Here is a 13,764-nt window from a genome sequence, read left to right as displayed (position 1 = left end):
GTCTGGAGCCCATCACAGTGTGGAGGGTTATGGCCATGTGGTAGGCTTGGTTATGCCCGTGTTGTGTACAGTGTGTACCTACATATGGTACGCACTGTCTCTCCACCCAGTAATGAACGCTCAATATTATTCTTTCAAACCAACAAGGCACATAACTAGGTGATGCGTGGGGTCGAAGTAGAAGGTCACATTTGACTGAGGTTTCTGTTTCCTGCCCTGCAGCTCTTCTGTTTGCTTCTGCCCTGGGGGAAAAGACTTTGAGAAGATGGCAAACCAGAGGGGAGCACTCTTGGGACACGTCCACTGGGAAGGAGAAGAGGAAGGGGATGAGGAGGATGAGGTGGCTCCTGGTGCTTCTCCTTCCAGCCAAATGAGCAAATTGGAAGATGTGCAGGTGGAGATGCTCGAAAAGGCGAGGGAGCTCTTCCAGCTGTGTGACAAGGACGAGAAGGGTTTTATCACCAAGGTAGACATGCAGGTGAGGGAAAAAAATCCTTCCCCTTTCCTGGGAAGAGCTGTGAAGTCGTGGGTGGCAGAAGAGGGGTGAATGTGGCATGTCTTTACAAAATGTGGGTGTGCACGGGGACTCTGTTTCATTCAGATTTCTGAGAGCAAAACTCAGCCACTGCCAGCTGCTAGGAACCAAAAATCCCAGGAGGGCCTTGGACCTCCAGGGAATTCCTGGGACAAGTGGGACAATTCCAAATTTTTAAGGAATGCATAAAATAAAAAAAATGCCACAGCTCCTACAAACATTAGGCATGCAGTGGATGGGAGATCTGGGGGGGAAAAAATCTTTGCCTTAATTTAAATAAACAAAAAAACACCACCCCCCACCCCCCCCAACACAGTCAACAATGAAAAAAATCCACCAACCTCTTGACACAAAAAGTAATACAGCTTTTTTTGTTAATCATAGCTAAAGCCTGATCTCAAAAACTCGCTCTAGGCCTGAACTATAACTTTGCTCTAGAATAATGTGGTTTTCTGCTTTCTGTTAAAAGCAGTATTTGTTAAGAGAATCTCTATAGTTCTTTGTGAGTTTTGTTTTAATGGTTTATCGGGAAGGTTACATGCAGATTGTTTTTCTTCTGTCTCATCTCTCCCTCCACCTATAATTAACATTTGGCAGGTCCATGCTGGTTTAATTATTGATTCACTTTGGTTTGTGTGATGCCTAATTTTGTAAAGTTACATTAATAAATATTTATTAAGCTTTAGATAAAAGCTGCATGTTTAATGGACAGTAAGTTTTAGTCTACATTGGACTTGGTTTTAGTCTACATCTATTTGTTTAGATAAAAGCTGCATGTTTAATGGACAGTAATGAGGTTTTAGTCTACATCTATTTAGAACTTTCTTTGGGTGCCCCTTCACATTCGGTGCTCTACACGTGTATTACGAAGGGAGATCTCTTTGCTTCTTGTCTGTGTTGTGGGAATAGTGACATGGTCCCAACAGGCAGAAGATGAAGAAGAAAGCTAACTCTTCATTACGGACTGAACATTTTGTTTACAATCTGCAGGATTTCCTGCAAGAGCTGGGAACTCATTCCAGACACCCACAAGTCTGTCCTCCCTCTCTGGCCAAAGAGATGGAGCTGGTTCCTGATGTGCCCATAGAGAGCTCTCGTGAGAGCAGCAGTGGTGACAGGAGGCTGGCAGTGCCCTGGGGGGTCAGCCACCTTTGGGCAGGGCTTGGGCAGGGGTGGAGGGAGGCAGGCAGTGAACTAGAGGCAGCAGTTCTGAAGTGGGAGAGGAAGAGGGTTGAGCTCCCTCCAAACAAAATAACCCAAAGCTCCCTCTCTGCAGTCCTGGTTGAATCATCCCATAATGGAAAGCGTTGCCATATCAGTGGGTCCAAACAGGCATTTGTGTTATCACTCAGCTGTACTGGCAGGCTGTCACGTCCTGGCCAGGATGCAGTGCTGAAAGGGCACGTCACTACAGGTCAAAGCCGAGGATGGCAGGGACAGGAGCTAGTCACAGGGAGGGCTTGCGTCATGTCTTAATTTTGTTCATTCTTTTGTCTCTGCAGCGGCTCCAGAGTGAACTCCCCCTAACCCTTGAACAGCTGGAGACAGTTTTTGACAGCCTGGAACAGAACAATAATGGATACTTGACGCCTGTGGAGTTCAGCATGGGGCTAGGTAAGAGGCAGAGGAAGGAAAAAGCCCACCTGTGACATGATATTTTATGTTGGTAAGAAAGAAATTGCAGTGCTTCTGATGAAGCTGTACCAGCTATGAGGGCAATGCCCCATGCTTTTGTGAGTATCTTTGGAGAAGGTGTGTGTGCAATACTGCTGTCCCCCTTCCTGAGGCTTTGTGTTGCCTTCTTCCACAACTGTTACCTGCCTACCTGGTAGAGCCAGCTTCTGAACATCTACTGGAGATGGTACATACCCCAGCCTGTATCTGGCCATGTGATCCACAGTCGTTCACCTGGATAAGGACCCTCATTGGATGAGGGGGCAGAAACATGCCTCTTGGTAACTGTCTCCAGCTAGTTTATTGCAGTGCTGTTCAAGAATATTAGTAGGAGTCCTGTTAGTAGGCTAGCACACTAGTAAATGAGCTTTTGTTTTCCTCTTGCTGTTGCCTTTTCCAAACACTAGGAGAATGCTAATCCTATACCCGATCATCGTTCAGCAGCACAAACGGTGCAGGAGGTGTTAAGGAAGAGAAAGGACCATAGCAGTAATAACCTTTGCTGTGGGTGCTTACTTGCCTTAGCTGATTGCAAGCTTTCAGAAAATCTGCACACTGTTAGCACCTTCCTTGGACATGTAGATGTGTTAATGGGATCAGGTCAAAGCAAATGAACACAGCTGGTCTAGGGTTTTCTGAGGTGATTGAGGAAGCTCTTGAGTTGCAGTGTCCTGATTGCTCAGATAATACTAGTGGCTTTCTCACAACTTGGAGAGAAGGGGATCTTTTTGATGCTTCAGTTTGAATAGCCAGAAACAGCCAGCCCTGAAAGGAGAAGCTGCAAAGATTTCCTCAGAATAAACATGGAAAGCTGTGTCTTGGGCCAGCCTGTTCTGGCAATGTGTTAACCCATTGAGTGCCTGCTGACTCTGCTTGTTTCTGCCTCATGTCCCTGCCTGCAGGGGGTGAAGCCTTGTTGGTGGGTTCTGCTGCCTTTGCCAGAAACAAGTGTCATCTTGGGAGCATGGGCTTTCCTGCCCAGTGCTGTGTAGAAGGTGAACAGTTGCCACTTGGGTGTGTTGGCATCCACAGCATCCCCTGAGTTATGACTTGGTTATTCCCAAATATCGTTGTTTGAGGCATTTGTCCCAGCCATAGCCATAGATGGACATCATGAGGGTACCTGCCTCAGTGCCATTACTGGCAGAGTTAGGCAAGATTTCTCTTTGTGTCAGCCACCAGTTGCCACATACCACCCTGTGTTGGTGGCCTGGCTTCATGGGGCTTGCTCAAGTCTAGCCAAAACACTTCATTTCTGCATTTCTTTTCTTTACAGTTGTTCTTTGTGTCTGACTTAATTGAAATCCTTTCCAGACTTTGCCCCTAACTCTAGGGTTTGGCCTGGCATGTTGCTGTCTTCCTTCGGGAGTGTGCAGGGGGGAAATCAAGGGAAGCAGTTCAAGCTGCAACCAACTCTGCTTCTTGAGAGGGCTCCTTGCGAGGCCTCTGGGAGGTTACAGGGTGCATCTGCACAACTGACAAAAGAGATTACATTTTAAATGTTCAATTTAAAACAATCTGAGATCATTCTAGGATGTCAAAACAACCTTCAGGTCATTCTCCACCTCAATTTTCCCAGCTGTAAAAAAGAGATAATGACTCTTTCTTTAAAGCAGACTTCCAAAGTGCCTAATCTAAGCCCATCTCCTTAATTAACTGGCCAAGCCTCAGGTTTTAAGCTGAATAAGGCCTATATCTCCACACTGCAAGTTTTTTTACAGCATATTTTAAGAGTGGGAGAGAAGCAGCTAGATTCTGGACATACAGAGCTAAGAAGTGGTTAAGTGACTTGAGGTACATAAATAGTGGATATTTTTCCCCTTAGAGCAGCTTTGTGTTCTCATCCATGCTCTGAGTATCCTTGGCTCCTAGCCCTGTAGCTGGGATGTCATTTCTGCCTTTTGAACCAGATATGTTTTGGAAAGGAAGAGTAGCTGCTAGTGCAGGTCTGACCTCTGTATACAGGATGAGGGCCTGAGTTTTGGATATTGCTTGACTTGTTTCTTTGAGAAGACTTTGTTCCCAGCATCGGTATTTGTCGCATGCCTTGCATAGCATGAAGTTCTCATGGCATTAGTGTCTCAGCATGAAACAGGATCCAGATAGCTGGAAGCCATCCGTATGTGGGATGGGGCAGGAGGGGGTGCTCATAGGGTAAGTTCATTTTATTCAGACACTGTACACAATCCTAGCAAGGGGTGGTCTTTGTCCCATAGTACTTGAATCAGAACAGATGTAGCACATGAGAAGGGAAGGGTAATAATTTCCTCCTCACTTGTTTTTAAACTGGGAAACCGAGGCATGGTGCTATTCAGTGCAGGGCTTGCAATCCCAGAGGGAGCTTGTGGGATTGTTAGCAAGTGAACCCACAGCGCCGCTCCATGGGAGTGAAGTGACCTGATGCCGCATGCTTCACATGCTGAGAATCCAAGGCCGTGGGTGGTAGATCATCTTCATGAAGATATAAGCAGAGCCCTAACAGCCTGCTGTTGGGCTGAGAGCCAGTTTCAGTCCCAGCGTTGCAGACTGGATGCTGACATCACTCAGGATGTCAGAACGGAGAATCTTTACTGACCAGGAGCTGTATTCTACACCAGCAGCGTGCAGGCAGCTTCTCATGGAGCTCTATCGGGCTGCCATTTAAATAGCAGCTTATTAAATGACATCCAATTTTACTTTCTTTATTCTCCTTCTTCCCTTCTCTTTCCACCAGGAAAGTTAATAGGGATTGAATTGTGGCAAGGGGCTGGGAGAATGGATCACTCCAGACACGAGGAGACCTTTGAGTCAGGCTGGTCAGATGACTTGGGCCCAGCAGATGATGATGAAGAGAAGCGATTTTGTTCCATGATGGAGCAGCTCGGAGCAGCCCACGTGTTTGAAGAGTAAGTAGGAGCATGGCATTACTTCTACCCTGTTTTGATCTTGCAATACCGAAACTTGAAAGTACCAGCAAAGACCAAAGAGGTGAATGGAGCTGCTTGCTCTCTGAAGCTCTGCTTGGGCTTTCTGTACTTGTGTCTTGCGTTTTCATATGCTTGGTAACAAATGCAGTGAAGTCTGGGTTTTCTCACCAGTTTACAGTTACTTTCAGTGCAGTACTTTTTGCAAAGAGTTTCCCAAACTAGAGTTCATACCCCAGCTGTAAAATGTAGCAGTTGGTGGTGTGGAAGCCAATTTGCACACAGCAAATGAAAAGAAGCGTGTGAGGGTTAGACAAGGTAAGAGGATGAGTGTGCTGTCTGTTCCAAAATGGTGGGTGACTGTTCACATATGTTCAGACAATTGTTGTCCTTGGAGTGTCTGCGAAAGGTCTGTGCTCAAGGGGCTGTTTGGGAGGGGGCTGATCTTGAAGAGTCTGAAAGGCTAAACTGGGCAAGGGCTGCTCACCTGAGCCTTGAAATATCTTGAATATCAGTGCCTTTGCATGTGGCTCCAGTAGAGTCCGCTGACCCTGGTGTCATCCAGCCTTTTTTTAGGGCCTTCCCAAGTGAAGCATTATGCATAACTGGTGCTTACTGAGGCACATCTGCTGGGGTGCCCAACAGCATCTGTGGCAGCCCTTTTTTTCCAGGTATCATAGTCCAACAGCGTTGCCAATTTGCAGCGAGCAGCCCAGGCAGGGGCAGGAGACAAACAGGGTTGGAGACGGAAGCCAAGAGTGAAGAAGTTTGCTGCTTTCAGAGCTGTGTCTGTCATGAAACAGATTTTTTTTTTTTTTTTGTCTCATCCACATTGTGATGTGAAGCACCTGTATGTTTCCTTTAATGCTAAACAGCTTCTCCTGTCCCGAAAAATTCTGGAAGGCTGTTATGCCTCAATGGAATGACACTGTGAAAGGCCATATTACTGTTCTGGAAAAATAGCCTCCGCTGTTTACAGAGAAGCGTCAAGTAGTAAAGTGGAATTATCCTGTGGTTTATTTTGACCACTTACTTGCAGTTTTATGCAATGAGTTCAGTCATGTCATGCCTTTGTGCCAAGCCAGCTGTTGTAAAGAAGTAATATAAAACAGAAGCTAATTGGGGTCGGAGAAGGAATCTGAACTGTCTTCACTGTTTTTGGCTAGAAATAAATGGCTTTGTTTGTTAACGGGACTCAATGTGCTCTGTTATCTAAAACACAAAGTTTTGATGAAGTGCTAGTAACTTTCTCAACTTGGGACAGAAAAAGGAAGCTATCATACAGTGGTGGCGGGGGAATTGAGAGCTTTTTGGTTGGTTTTTTGTTTGTTTTTTTCACAAAGAATATTAAGGGAGACAAATATGTAGACAAAGAAAAACACCTGTTTGGATAGTGTCTATATGTATAATTATTCTGTATATTTCAAGGCAGTTCCTCCAAAGTACTTAATGGATTAAAAAAAATAAAATAAAAAGCTCTCCTCCAAAAAGAAGCATGAAGTGATGTCTGCAGGCTTATAAGACTCTTTGGTTTTTGAGTGAGTTTATAATTGCTGTGTTCAAGTTGCAAGGAATTAAATGCCAAAACAGTGTAACCATTATTGCAGGTTCAGAAAAAGAAGACTTTGAGTTTCCAGGGCTTCCTCCATTATTATCCTGATGTGACACTGGGCAAATTTGCTTCTTTTGTTTGTGCCTCAGTTTCCAAACCTGTAATATTTTATCAAACGTAATAAATAACAAGGGCAGTAGCATCCACCAGTACAGTCCTGGTGTGAGAACACCACCTATGTGATGTGTGCTAAAATCCCTGGGCTATAACAGTTTGCTGCTTGACCATAGCTCACAGCAAATTTGCTGAATGTTCACCTATTTGAGTCTTGGTTTAAACAGCAAATGTGTTATTGCTGAATAATTGAAAAATAATCATTCCAGGTTTGCTTCCTAGATTACTTTTCTTTTCCTCTTTCAGATGACTTCCTTTATTTTAACCTAATCTCACTCCACACACATGCTCTATCACTGTCCAACTTCCTTCTTTGCTATGATGGTATAATGGAGGGCATCACAGGAGAAGGGCGGTTTGTCTGTCCCAAGTGCATGCTGGAGTTGGAATAACAGTCCATAAGATGACACAAACTCATTTGCTTTTCTTCTCTCTTGTATGCTTGCTCCAGTCCACGTGAGATTCGGGAGCTCTGGGCTCGGCTACGAAAGGAGCGTCCGGAGCTCTTATCCAATTTTGAAGAGTTTCTGTTGCGTGTTTCATCATACATAAGGGAGGTGAATCATGAGAAGGAGTCTATGGAACAGGCATTGAAGCGGTAAGGAGACCATCACAGCCGTTTGCTGTCAGGAACCAGATGATGCTTGCATGCAGCCTCAAATGCAAGGAGAGCACAGGGTGCAGAGATTTTTTTTGCTGTAATAGACTTACTCTTTATCTTGATCCCCGTGGGTTTGTTTTGCATCAGTACCTACCCAACCCATAACATTTGGTCTGGTTAAAATCCCACTAAATGCCGCACAGCTGTTAGTGGGAATCTGTTTCCACCCTCCTCTCCTGTTTTCTTTCTGTGTTATCTTTCTCTCCCCTGACCTGTGTGCACCCTGCCTTTTGTAGGAAGGAGACAGACCATGACCGAGAAGTCAGGTGCCTTTATGAAGAAATGGAGCAACAGATCAAAGCAGAAAGGGAGAGGTTGATCTGCCAGGTACCTCATCTCTCTTGGCTGAAGTCAAACTTTCTCTGGTCAGAAGCAGAAGTGGTGGCTCATCTGGCCAAGGAACAGCTCTTACCGTGCTGGGTGTTGTATGCACAGCTGTGTATCTTTACCTCTGCAGGAAGCACTGAGACATGACAGGAGTAACCTGCTCCAGAAGGAACTGCGCAGCAAAGAGCAGGAGCTGGAGAAAATCCTCTACCGCCAGAAGAAGGTAACAGGACCAAAATCCTTACTGAAGAAGCATGTCCCCTTCTACTGTCTTTCTGCTGAGGCCTTTTCTGACTGAGAATGGTTTTTCATCTGCTGAGGCTTGGTACTAGTTAATCTGGTAGCAGCAAGTCTAGTTCTCTCCTGTCTCTGAAGGTGCTGGAGTGGTTTGTCAAGTAATTGGTTTGTCTTCAACTGTAATGTCTTCCAGTGAATGTTTTGGCCATGCATTTTCTTATCTGCTTTGTTCTCTCTTGGCACAATCCTCCTATCAGTTGTACAATAACTATTTGGCAAGGAAGACAGGGTAAAAATTTAGAACTTGTGACTTTGGAGCCTTTTGTAGTGTGTAAGAAAGATGTGTTAGGACATACAAGAGCCAAATTTCTCTAGTTTGTATTTTCTGGCTGCTCCAAAATAACCCAGAGTGAACAGTTCTGTGCTGCTTAGAGCTGTACGTACTGCATATTTGCATTTCAGCACCTAATGACATGCTGATTAATCACTCTCAGAAAAGATCAAAGCAGAAACTTTCTTTTAGCCTGCCGTCATGGATATTTGTATGGCATGGCGTGGGTATTTGTATGGGATGGTCCATTCTGGATGTCTTTTTCCTTCTAGTCTGAAGAACTGAGACATGACCCCCACAGAAACAAGTCATGGGAGGTACCTTTAAGATGCTGGTGACTGGGGGTATCCAAACTGGATCCCTAGCTGTGATGTGGATGAAATAGCACTTCTCTGAAATCATCAGCTCATTGTGCAGCAGCTGGAAAAGCCAGCAAAACTTAGGTGCTATCAGGAAGGATACTGAGATTAAGATAGAGGATGTAAATTTTCCTGCTGCCCACACCCTTGATGTGCCTCAGTTGGTGTGTACGGTTCTAGTCTCCTCTAACTCCCCTGTGTCCTTCCTGAGTAATAAGGTACAGAGAACTAACATGGTTAAGGAAATGGAGCATCTGCCTTAGGAAGAGAAACTAGGAAAGCTTAGACTGGGCTTTGGGGAGGAGGAGACTGAGGTAAGATATAAGTGAGCTTTATGGGCTCAGGAAGGTGGTGGATAAGGTCCACATAGAACTGTTACTCCCTAAATCCTTCAACAGCAGAGGTAAGGGACACTTAGTGAGATCAGTATGAATTAGATTTAGAAGAATATTCCTCTCTACTTGGATATTAGTCCTGGATTTTTTTGCCACAGGAGGCAGGCAGTATCAGCAGTTCAAAATCAGATTGGACAAACAAATGAACAACAGGTTCATAAATGTTTATTAAAAAGAGGAATAGTCAGGGATGTGGCCTCTATCATCCCTAGTCCAGGGACCATAGATGCTGGGGGTGTATGAGGGGAATGGACGATATTTAGGTGTCCAGGCATGCTCTTCCTAGGTAGCATCTCCTCTTGCTATGGGTCAAAGCAGAGTAGTGGGCTGCATGGACACTTATTCTTACTCAAATGGTCATTTCTGATGCTCTTAACTCTGCGGCATGTACTAAGCTATGTGGATAATCAGGTCCCTCTTGTGGCATAAGACTGGTACTGTGATTGTGCTATTCTACGGTATTGCTTCTAAGTACAGGCAACATAAGTGGGAGAGTTCTGTGTGATAGAGATTTCTTAGGAAGGGGCAGGTGCTTTACTTGAAGCCTGTCCCCTGGCTTACTGAAAGATCCAAAGGCTGTGGGCAGTGGTTGCTGTTTCTTAGCCTCAATTCCACTCCAGCATATGTGATTATCCTCAATTTTTCCCTGATGCCCAAAGGACTGGAAGACTCCAGGCAACGGTGGGTGTGACTTGTGCATGGTAGCCTCAGCAGCAAGAGATGTGGGGCTGGTGTTTCAAGGAACCTAAGAAAGGTCAGCTCTGTTCACTCCTGCTCGTGACAGTTTTACACACATGCTGGCAGAGAGCAGGGTAGCAAGAAAAAAAGCACTTTATCTTGTGCCACGATGTGCTGCTTTACTTTCCCTTTGAGAGTCTATATGAAGGTGCAGAAAAGGCAGGCTGAAGGTATAAATGGGTTTCCACAAGGGTCCCTGCTCTGCGGTGAGATCACATCTCTCCATGTCCTTTCCTAACTTCCTGTCTGTGTGGCAAGAAATTGTCACATGTGGTATGTAAAGGGCTAACCTTGGCTCTGTGCTCAAAACTTTTGCAAGAAATTGTCACATGTGGTATGTAAAGGGCTCTGTGCCCAAAACTTTCGGGAATTTTTAGGAAATGTGATCTCCTGCCCTGTATTCTGCTTGTGCTGCTGTCTCTAACACAACCACCTAGCCTTGAACCCTGTGGAGGCTGACTCTGCCACCTACTATGCTGGTCAGAACTGGTTCCTGGTGCTCCCCTCTGGTTGCAAGCATGGATTGTATCATTTTGGTTTTGGGCTGTAAGTTCTCAGATGGTCACCACAATTCCTGTGTAGCACCCGTTCCAGCAGAGGGCCCTGCTTAGCTGGTATGGCTGGCTAGATACTGGACTGTCATGATCCTACTCGAGGTGCCCTCCTTGTCATCTGAGACGGGCAGGTTTGACTGCTGCTTCTGCCTTTGACTCTTTCCTGGACTACATCAGCCACTTATGAGGAATCACATCACTGGTTGAGTACATGACAGCAGAAAGTTCAAAAACTTTCCAAATCAGGCTTGTTAGTTGTGCTGGGGTCTTGTGCTGTCTGGAGTGCAACTGTACCCCAGTGGCATTTAAACAACATCTCTAGCCTGAGGTCCTGTCCCCAACAGTAGCAAAGGCCACTCAATCACTTGACTTTCTAGGTGTAGTATGAGATACCCCTGTCACCTCAGTATATCTCCCTTTCAGCTGCCATGGGCTCAGGAAGACCCAAACTAGAGGATGCGTTTCAACGACAGTGCTTAATAAGTCCCGACAGACACACCCCTGCTTCCACCCAAATTTTTCCAGTTCTCCTTTGACCCTCATTTGCGCTCTGATTTCTACAATGCCTGATAGCAATAAGCTCCTTGTGCTGCCTGAAGCACTTCCTCTGCTGTGCCTGACTAATTGCATTGCTTGCTCCCCAGTGTTGGCATGATGAGAAAGAATTGCTTCCAACTCACCTTCTCGATGCCACTGGTGGTCCTGTAGACCTAAGCTGTGTTTACCTCCCTTCCTCCTCATTTGTTTACATCTGCTTTTTCAGTCTGTTTTTACAGGCATGATTGTAGCACAAAAACCTTCGTCTCTGTTTTTAACCCCTCCTCCTCCTCTCCCATTGCAGCTGGAACATCAGCTACAGTCTCTGAACTCAGAGAAGCTGCAGACCCGTGTGCAGAACGAAAGGCTCCGGCACCTGAATGAAAACCTGCTGGAAGAGCTGGAGAAAAGCAAATGGGAGCTGGAAGCAGTGAAGGGACAATTACAGAAACTCCAGAAAGAGGCCCAGCTTGAGCAAGAGCAGAAGGACAGGTGGGAATGGGCAGGGAAGGGGATGTCAGGGCAGGGACCCAGGCAGAGGCGAAAGGGTGGGCAAGTAGTTAAAGAATAAGGATTTCTGATTAGAAGCCTTGGTCTCATCAGAGGATTGCCTGTCCCTTCTTGAGGAAAAGTAACAACCCAGTGGTCTTGTGGGCCTAAACAGGGAGTGATACTGCTACCTCTTGCCTGCCTTTAGTGGGAAAGGAATATGGTCATTGATATTTGGCTATAAAAGCACTGTAAAAAACAGAGATGTTCCTCAGCCTGAAGGAGGCTTCTTCTCCATGTATATTCCACTTCACCATCGCCTCTATATAAAGTTCCTACAGATCCTCTTCTAATCACTTGTGTTCCTGTTTCTGGGCTTAATCTAATAATACTTAGCTGAAACATTGAGGTGTTTCAGATCCAGATGGCAGTGAGCATCATTCCCATCTCTAGCAGCTGAGGAAACTGGAGTGTGAAAGGAGAAAACGGGTTGCCTGCCCTCACGGTGGAGGGGTGTGGGAGAGCTGGGATACAACCCAGCCATCCCAGCTCCCGTGGCAGTGCTGCTTCCTCTGAATCCTCCTAGCATAGGGCAGGCCCTTATCTCTGAGAATACCATGAGTGTCCCTGAGAAAGGTATCTTTGTATTTCCTCTCCCATTAACTTATTTCCTCTTTTAAAATCCCCTTCACACAGGGATGTGTTTAGAGTCTCCAAGAATATGCAGAAAGAGAAACAAAGCCTCCTTCGGCAGCTGGAGCTCCTCAGGTAAGAACAGGGCTGGGGAGAGATGCTGAGCTCTTGTGCACATCAGGGGCTGGGGTTTCAGCACTCTGCTCGTTTCTCCCACAGAAAGCTATGGGAGTATATTCAGGCAGTGCTCAGACATTGCTTGGTTTTCCAGGTCCAGACAGAGTTGTGCGATCATCTGGCCATCTCTGGCAGAGTACAGGCTGTGTTATTTCACCAAGTAATCCCTCCACTGGAGGAATTTAGTCTTTCCTGCTGGCTAAGGGGACCATGTGGAGCCCATTACTTGAGCTGGGATACATGGAAATCCCAACATGTCTGGCAGTATATAACATCTTTATCTGTGTCTCAAGCTCCCTTTCTGTCCTAGCTTTCAAATATTGGTCTTTACTCCATTTTTTATGAGTGCTTCATTGTGTGTCTCCTGTGTCTTCCTTTGGAGCAGAGAGATGAACAAGAAACTTCGAGATGAGCGAGATGCTTTTGAAGCCAAGAAGCTGGTTAGTCTAAGAAAGAAAATCCTAATTCCCAACCACCCTCCTTTCATCTGCTGCTGCTGCTGTCACCGCTCAGGGGCCTGTCACTTCCACGGGGGACAATGACCTGAGCTCACGAGGCCTGGTGTGGTGCTTAATACAGACTTCACGGCACCTCTCTGCCCGTGCTAGAGATGAGCTCTGCTGGCTGCTGTTGCCAACGGCCCGGGTTTAACCCAAGGCGCGTTAGCTTGTGACTGTCCTGAAGCCCCGTGCAGGGCTGCAGTGGGTGCTGTCTGCTGCACATGTGGGGTCTGTGCATTGTGACAGGCACTGGGCACATGCAAGGAGGGGAGTGAAGCTGGATGCCTCCCTGGAGCTGGGTGGTGAGAAGAAGATGGATTCCCATATGTGCTGCTGGCTGACTTAGGGTGGAGGGGGTATGGGAGCATTTTGGAGTTTCTCTGACCCCTTGAGTTTGTAGCAGATGTTTTCAGATGTTCATCTGGGGCAGCTCCCCATTCCTGTGAACTGCTGGGGTGGAGGTGCAGCAGTGAGCCTTGTGTCATAGGGCTAGGAGAAAGCAGGGGACCTCTGACATCTGGAACAGTCAACTCCATCTCTGGCCTTTCCCAGTCTCCAAGATAAGTACAAATATGTGATCCATTTTTAATTCTTATTAATTTTTCATGAAAAAGTCTTTGTGTTCCCAAATGTCACTGGCAAGGCTGCTCTGTGCTCTTCTTGGACCCATCCCTGCCACCATGTGTCAGGGTGCCTGCTCTGCCACCATGCCCCTCTTGAAGATCTGGAAGTAGCTGTCTTGCAGTGAGGACAGGCAGTGGTAGGCTGCGAGAGACTTTCTGGCTGGTGTGTAAGGGAATGTGGAAGGAAACACAAGGATCGTGCCCAGGTAAGGGATGAGATGCCCTGCTGGGGGAGACACTGGAGTTCTCCAAGTGGAGCAGCAGCTGAGTAAAATAACTTATGTAACTGTTCTGGATCGAGGTGAGGTGTGTGTGCATGTGCTTTTGTGTGTGTGTTTCTGAAACCTGAAGGAAATTCTCCCCCC

At 46.2% G+C, this 13,764-nt stretch overlaps 1 protein-coding gene across 1 annotated transcript in view; it reads left to right on the top strand.

Moving 5' to 3' along the window:
* Window positions 1-229: 229 nt before the first annotated feature.
* Window positions 230-13,764, top strand: part of CRACR2B (calcium release activated channel regulator 2B) — a 26,978-nt gene continuing 13,443 nt past the window's right edge. The window contains exons 1-9 of the mRNA XM_009639661.1: window positions 230-478; window positions 2,038-2,149; window positions 4,923-5,094; window positions 7,290-7,436; window positions 7,736-7,826; window positions 7,957-8,049; window positions 11,282-11,469; window positions 12,163-12,234; window positions 12,662-12,716. Of these exons, the coding sequence (XP_009637956.1) occupies window positions 266-478; window positions 2,038-2,149; window positions 4,923-5,094; window positions 7,290-7,436; window positions 7,736-7,826; window positions 7,957-8,049; window positions 11,282-11,469; window positions 12,163-12,234; window positions 12,662-12,716 (1,143 nt within the window). The 5' untranslated portion in view covers window positions 230-265. The remainder of the gene's footprint in view (window positions 479-2,037; window positions 2,150-4,922; window positions 5,095-7,289; window positions 7,437-7,735; window positions 7,827-7,956; window positions 8,050-11,281; window positions 11,470-12,162; window positions 12,235-12,661; window positions 12,717-13,764) is intronic.

Source organism: Egretta garzetta, unplaced genomic scaffold (genome assembly GCF_000687185.1).
Source record: "Egretta garzetta isolate BGI_Z169 unplaced genomic scaffold, ASM68718v1 scaffold650, whole genome shotgun sequence".
Classification (NCBI taxonomy): Eukaryota; Metazoa; Chordata; class Aves; order Pelecaniformes; family Ardeidae; genus Egretta; species Egretta garzetta.
This window is presented reverse-complemented; position numbering and strand designations above follow the sequence as displayed.